Source organism: Montipora foliosa, chromosome 13 (genome assembly GCF_036669935.1).
Source record: "Montipora foliosa isolate CH-2021 chromosome 13, ASM3666993v2, whole genome shotgun sequence".
NCBI classification, from domain to species: Eukaryota; Metazoa; Cnidaria; class Anthozoa; order Scleractinia; family Acroporidae; genus Montipora; species Montipora foliosa.
The window spans coordinates 9,674,502-9,682,001 of record NC_090881.1 but is presented as its reverse complement, the minus strand read 5'-3'; the positions used below and the strand labels follow the sequence as shown (position 1 = coordinate 9,682,001).

Here is a 7,500-nt window from a genome sequence, read left to right as displayed (position 1 = left end):
TTTACTTTTTGGATTTCAATAACACTTGTTAAGATCTGCTCTTCCCGCTTATTCAGTAAACCGCGCTAAAATACCTTTGAATTAGTAGGCACCGTCCTTAAATTTACATCAGACATTGTTTCACCTGATGACTTTGATGGTGCTGAAGTTATTTTGGAACGATTATAAATAAGAGGTGCTCATTATTACAAACTAAGATGTGTATCAGAAAACCATTGTTATGGTATACAAAATATTTTTATGCCTTAACGTATTTGGGGTAATTTACATTTATTTGCCTTCACTTTATCCTTTATCATTTAAAATAGAAATGACAAAATAAAAACGTTCCTCAGCCTGAGGAATGTCCTTAATACGTTCTTAAAAGTGTCAATTGGTTAATCTCAGCCTTAAAATTCTTATAAAAAAGGGTTCTTATAAAATAATGTAACAATCAAAACGAATACACGATATTTGTACTACAGAAGACCGGCTTGACAAGTTTTTAAGTAAAACTATGATCCTCGCAGTTTATATGGACACAATTTTAGCAATTGCGTAGAGAAGCCTGAAATATCAAGACTTCAAAGGGGTTTGAACCCGTGACCTCGCGATGCCGTTGCGACGCTCTAACCGAGTGAGCTATGAATGCACTGACGTTGGGAGCTGGTCATTTGTGTGCTCTAATGTTCCCGTGAGGAATGAATCAATGAACCATATGATATATGAAATGAATCATACACTGAACTGCGGATATGAAATCAAGAAAAGCTATGATCCAAAAATGACCAGCTCCCAACGTCAGTGGCGAGCGAGGTCACGGGTTCAAACCCCGTTGAAGTCCTGAATTTTTTAGGCTTCTCTACGCAGTTGCTAAAATTGCGTCCATAACTGCGAGGATCATAGCTTTACTTGATTTCATATCTGCAGTTCAGTGTATGATTCATTTCATATATCGGGCACGTTCTTTTGGTACGATTCCTCAATGGAATACACGGAATAGACGGTGTTCGTCTTCCCCCTTAAAGTTTTTAACAAATGAAGCAAAAAATCGAGGAAACCGTCATAAACCAGTACTTATGGTCATATTTCAACGTTTCGTGTAAACCTTTTTCAGTCGCCATGCCAACACAACTGGCGCATGCACAGACATAACAGTTCCCAGTTCACTTCGCCAAAAATATTCCGTTTTCATAATTTGCGTTCTTTTGAGAACTGATATTTCGTGTATTCGGTTATTCCTGATCCGGGATGAGAATAGCCAGGATATTCCCAAAAGAATACACCCATCATTTTGTTCATTGATTCATTCCTCACGGGGTCATTAGAGCCCACAAATGGACGACGTTTTGCTCGACTCGATTGACAGGTTAGACCAGGTTTCGTTTTCGCGCGAAACCTTAACGGTCACTCACGGAATAGTCACGAAGAGGTAGCGATTTAGTGTTTCGTATCGTGGGATATTTTCATCTCTCGTATTTTGACTCGGCCTACGGGCTCGCCAAAATGCAACGAGACCTTAAGCGTATCACTTAACATGTACAACCAACACATTTGCACAGTTACTTTTGGCGCGCCAGCAGACCCATTTATTTCCAACATAATTAACTACAGATGTTATTAACTCTTCGCTGAATGCACGCTGCGAGTAATTTCGTACCGTACACAGAGTACTTCCAAATTGAATAATCTCCGAATTTGCAGGTTTTGTTCCCGACGTGTCCGTCATCTTGGCAGGTTTTCAAAGACGGTTTAAGTTATGGCAGTACCTCTTGAACCCTCAATCAAAAGTTACGAGATATCTTAAGAATTCCATGAGTTAATTGTGGCTAAGTGCTAATGGCGAATTTCGTTCTTGGGTTTTAGTGAAACGTTCCCAGAGAAAGCACCTTATAGCTGCTCACAGAATCATTCATGGTGAGTCTGAGTCAGTCATGGAAGAAAATCCAAATGCAGAACCTGTTAAAGAAGACAAATCGGCCGAGAAACAACCTCAAGATCCCCTGGAAACCGGAAGGCCTGTCTCTGGGAACCGAGTTTCATCCCGACCACCCTCGGAACAGGAGCAGTTCTCTTCAAGACCAGCTACTGAAAAATCGCAGACTTCTGACAGAGAAAGCCCAAAACCGCAATCGCGAAGTGCTAGCCCGAAGGTTGGGCAGTCGTCGCGAGCTAGCTCACCGCGATCTCATTCTTCTCGTCCAAGCTCGGCTAAGTCTCGACCTGACTCTGCACCCTCTCGTGATTCTATCGAGCCTGTGAAGTCAGCGGACGACGTGTCGGAGCCAACTTCTTAAAGGACGATTACCGACAAAAGAGTTTAATTGAAGATGTAGTCATCTGACGGCGATTTTTTGAATGTTATTTGCTCAACAGTTAATTATGTTGGGTAGTAAAAAATGAGATGTACGTATGATCACCGAATTCTATCCGTATGATCTCCGAAATCTTGTACGAACATAAGTGATTATCTTGTGTAAATTTGTGTAAATAAAATCATTGCTTTCGAATGACTGCTTTTCAATATTTCGACCATCATTGTTATCTCATCATTCGAGGGTAAAATTATTGAGACAGAGAGCTTTATGTCTTTATCACATAGGGGGCAGAGTTACTGAATGCTGATTGGCTGAGACGGAGGGGATTTTTTTTCTTTAATCGCGAGGGCACTTTTAGTAGTCAAGAGGGCATGATTACTTGACCCTGATTGGTTCTACAGTTGCTTATTCAGAGTAAGCGAAGTTACAAGAGAATCTTCCACCAGATTCTGACTCTCATTAAAGCTGTTTTTTGTCCACAGAAAGCATTCGTTTTAAGCGGACAGCAACGATTTCTTGAATTTAACTTTAACCCAATGAAAGCTTGTTCATTTGATTGTCATTTGTCATTGAACGGCATTAAACGAGCTTCCCTCAATAATTTTGCCTTTTATGTAACATGTAGTCCCAATGTACCCTCGTGCAATTAAGGCTCAATTTCACTTGTATTCTCAAGGGTTTCCAATTTTCTGTGAAAACTCTGAAAATACACGTGAAATTAATCCTTCATTGCCCTAAGGCCCATTCTATTACAGAAACTAATCGAGAGGTCACGTTGTGTAATCAAGTGTGCAGGATTACTCGGCCCAAATTGACCATAGTTAATTGAGGGGCTGGTTATTAAACCTTAAAATCTTCAAAAGCGAGAACAATAGACCGAATGCAAGAATGGCGACCAAAAATATATTATTTTGTCTTCGTGCCAAGTAGACCCACTAGCCTCGTTAGCACGGACGAAATACAAAAGAAATGTTACTTTAGAACGAGGCTAATTTGTCTAATTCAGCACAGACAAAATATTTTTTTTTTGGCCGTCATTTATGCATTCGATGTATGTTGTCACGATCGATGTTGAATTGACCGTACGCTGTTGAAAAATTATCGTAGAGAAATAAGAATTCGACAGGCATGAAGACTGAAATTTCGAATAGTTACACATCAAGCTTTTCAGCTTTTTTGTCTCTTGGAGGAATAACTCTTAAGGCTACAAAATTAAAATTCGAAAATACCTGTGATAAACTTGTCTGCGCCTCTCTCGTAGTCCAAAGCTTCGTTTAGAGATTCTGCAATTTGTTGCCGAGTAATGTCCCGATTGTTTTGGTCTTTGTGGTCGGGATTAGTTTTGTCAAAAAGGCAGGGATATTCCGACCACTGTGATATAAGAAGGTTGATTTCCTTTTCATCAAACGACCTTTTTTTCCTGGCAGGTTTACTTTCAACGTCCGCCATTTTGCGAAGGGATACGTACGCTTGGGCTGTAAAATCGGCCCCGACGCGGGAAAATCTGTGAAGCGATCACAGATTTTCTCCGAATCGGCCGACATGTCAGAGTGAAATCGCGCGCGCATCGGGTCGCCATTTACACGCGCCGATTTGCTTCACGATTTCTCGGGGCCGACAAATCGGCACGACAAATCGCAGCGTGTAAATAGGCCTTTAGAGATATTTATCGAATAGCGACAAAAAGCTTCTTTCGAACCTAATGAGAAGATGCGATGTTTGTTTGGAATAGCCAAGGAATTCTAAAAATTATTATGGATTTGTAGTGGACGAATTATCCAAGCTTGTGTATACCATAAAATCGCGCTGATGGTCTTTAATTGATCTTAATTATTCGACTGCCGGTCACGGCCTCAAATAGATTAAGTGCCCGGCAGTCAAAATTGTTCACCGAATTCCCAAAGAACGCCTCGTCGAAACGTGTTGAGAGTATTTGAAGTTTGTTCAGAAAAACTATGCGATTCTAAATTTGGATTCATTGGAAGTGGATTAATTCTCCGAGCTTGTACATTCCGACCTCATTCCGACGGGGTTGCCACGTTCTCGATTATTGCGTGATCCGGTAACGGTCTCAAGTAGACAAAATGCCAAGCAGTCAAAAAGCTCGGAGTTTTCCTGAGAATTCCTCTACTACAAATCCAAAATAATTTTTGTTATCGCTTTGCAATTCCTAACAAACATCTGATACTCTCAACACATTTCGATGAGACTTTCTGTGGGAATTTGGTGAACAATTTTGACTGCCGGGCATTTAGTCTATTTGAGACCGTGACCGGCAGTCGAATAATTAAGATCAATTAAAGACCATCAGCGCGATTTTATGGTATACACAAGCTTGGATAATTCGTCCACTACAAATCCATAACAATTTTTAGAATTCCTTGGCTATTCCAAACAAACATCGCATCTTCTCATTAGGTTCGAAAGAAACTTTTTGTCGCTATTCGATAAATATCTCTAACACTGCCGATGTAAGCGTAAATTTTCTAAGTTTCAAGCATATGCCGATTTCATAGTATGCACAAGCTCGGTTATTTCGTCGTCTTACAAACGAACACAATTTTTGGAATCGCTCTACATTTCTTAAGAAACATCAAATATCATCAAGAAATTCGAAATAATCTTTCAGTGGAAATTCTGTGAAAATTTCTGACTGCCGGGCATTTAGTCCATTCAAGACCTTGCGCAGCTGCCGGGCATTTAGACACAGCGAGAAAAATATTGGTATTCAGGTACAGCAATTTCCTATTCACCCTATTCTACCATCCATGCCATTCCTTATTTTTTGATCGGGATCATTTGTGGTCCAATATGGGGATCATTTCCGGTCCGGGATCATTTGCGGTCCAATTTGGGGATCATTTGCGGTCCGGGATCATTTGCGGTCCCGTACAGTTGGATGGAAACGCGCCAGGAACATAGGAAAATTTAAGGAGAAGGTCACTCCAAAAGCGTACTTCTTAGCCACCACCCATAAAAAAGGTCATATTGAGTTAAGTTACTCATCGAAGTTTCCGCTTCTAAAGTGCATGCTATCCCGAGAAATTAGCCTCCAAAGATGCCCATAATTCAACATCGATCGTCAGACATCATTTCAAAACAGTGCTCAGCGGCCAGGCCACTAAACGTGACTCGCGACTCGACCGCGTAACGCGTGACGAATTGACCTTCTGAGCGCTAGCTTTCACGTGTAGTGTCACGTGACTTTTCGTGTAAACAAACTCGAAAGTTCGGACATTCGCATATAACACACAGTGAGATGGTGTGGCGAACGGATTGAAATGTTAGTTTCTTTTTGCGTTGGACTTAGAAATGATCCAACAGAGACACTAGTCACTTGGATGGTTAGCATTTGGTGTAGAACACGATAGTTTTACACTCGTATTTCGACAGGATTGACGCGGGTGAGTCCGGTTGTTCCATCTTCGATCGCTGGGCGGACGGAAACGAAATTCCTTCCTCGCCATATTTATTTACGAATTTACCTTTGTGTATGAAAATTGTCATATATATATTCACTTTAAGGTCGGTAATAAAACCGAATAAAAGTGACTTATTAGCTGCATCAGAGACAGTAGTCATTTCCACCGTTTATTGCGAGTTGCAGAATGCTCTCGACTAAAAGGTGTTCTTCTGTTACACGTTAAAACGATTCCCGATTCCCAAAATCATACGTAAGAAACTTGAATGATGATCTGATCGAGTTGTTTTGCATTTTCCGGCCGAAGTTATGGCAATCGAGAGGCGGAAAACGGAAAACGGAAAACGCCGATAATGGCATGACCATCGCAGTGACTCGTTTGTGTGTTACACTACTATACACTACTAGTTGTATAGTAGTCTACACTTTTTGTTGAGCTCTAATTATATATCGTGCATACCATTGACCATGAGATCAATGCAGCGTTGAGCCAATGCAAACTGAAAAGGTTTCTTTATCGAAGTTGAGGAAAAGTGAAGAGGTTTTATTTTTATTACATGGAACAGTATTTGTGACCTTCTGTTAATTGGAATGACACATATCCACAGAACTGTTAGGGAGATTTCCCTTAAAAGAAATTTGCTACTGATTTTTGGCGAACCATTCTAAAAAACATTGTCAAATTACCAGTCGTAATTCATGAAGAGTTTAAACTCATTGTATTAGGTCATGCATCTGTTGTTTCCCTCAATTTTTCAAATTATACTCATTGTTAGCATGAAAGCATGAAATATTCATTTCAAGTACTATTTTGAACTTCTATTATTATTATTATTATTATTATTATTATTATTATTACTATTACTATTACTATTACTATTACTATTACTATTACTATTACTATTACTATTACTATTACTATTACTATTACTATTATTATTATTATTATTATTATTATTATTATTATTATTAAAAGGGGAGAAAGGGAAGGACTCTTCTCTAGTTTGGCACACACATTAGACATGAAGCTAGAGTCATCGGTCACCTCAACAGGGCTAGAGAAGATTCCTTGTTTAGTCCACACAACAAATTGACAACGTTTTAGCCCACTTACAAGCATTTCAAGCTGAACTTAAAGTAGTACTTAAAAGTTGCTTTCAATGCAAAACCATCACTATTTTTGTTGCCACAAACCGATCTCTCTTTTTCCAGTAACACATATTTAGCAGCAGTGTTTGGACAACCTTTAGAACACTGGTATTTCAGAATATTATTGCTCCAAGGAATGGCTTTGACTTCGTAATCAAAAAGCCCTTTGAGATCAAATCCAGTTTGTGGTGGGTATAATGGCTCACAACCTGCTTGCATGCATTGCCCTGACTTCATGAAATAGTCCCATTCTCTGGCATTTTAGGGTTCCATTCTTTGTTTACATGCAATCATGTAGGGATGTTTGCGCTTATGCTATTCTCTATTTTCGAATGCCTCATGAGACATTTTGTTTGCCCCCCAAATTTTGCATAAACTATAATTGTTTTCAAATGCCCTTGGGGACATTACATATTTCCAAGAGCATTTGAAAACATTCCTTCAAGCATCGGTCTCCGGGAGCAGGATTCTATGGAAAGTGTTGGTATTTTTGATCATCTTTCTCCGCGGCTTCAGTACTTGATGTCCGATGCAAGAAAATTCAAGGAGAGGTTTGGCTACGCATATTGTTGGGCCAAAAATTCCACCATTTGGCTGAGGGAAAACGAAGGTTCTCGGCCTATCGCGATTAAG

General features: G+C 39.8%; 1 protein-coding gene across 1 annotated transcript in view; it reads left to right on the top strand.

Moving 5' to 3' along the window:
- LOC137982936 (cilia- and flagella-associated protein 91-like) overlaps positions 1 to 2,499 on the top strand; it is a 28,969-nt gene extending 26,470 nt beyond the window's left edge. Inside the window, exon 18 of the mRNA XM_068830098.1 lies at positions 1,846 to 2,499. Within this exon, the coding sequence (XP_068686199.1) occupies positions 1,846 to 2,276 (431 nt within the window). The 3' untranslated portion in view covers positions 2,277 to 2,499. The remainder of the gene's footprint in view (positions 1 to 1,845) is intronic.
- The last annotated feature ends 5,001 nt before the right edge of the window (positions 2,500 to 7,500 follow it).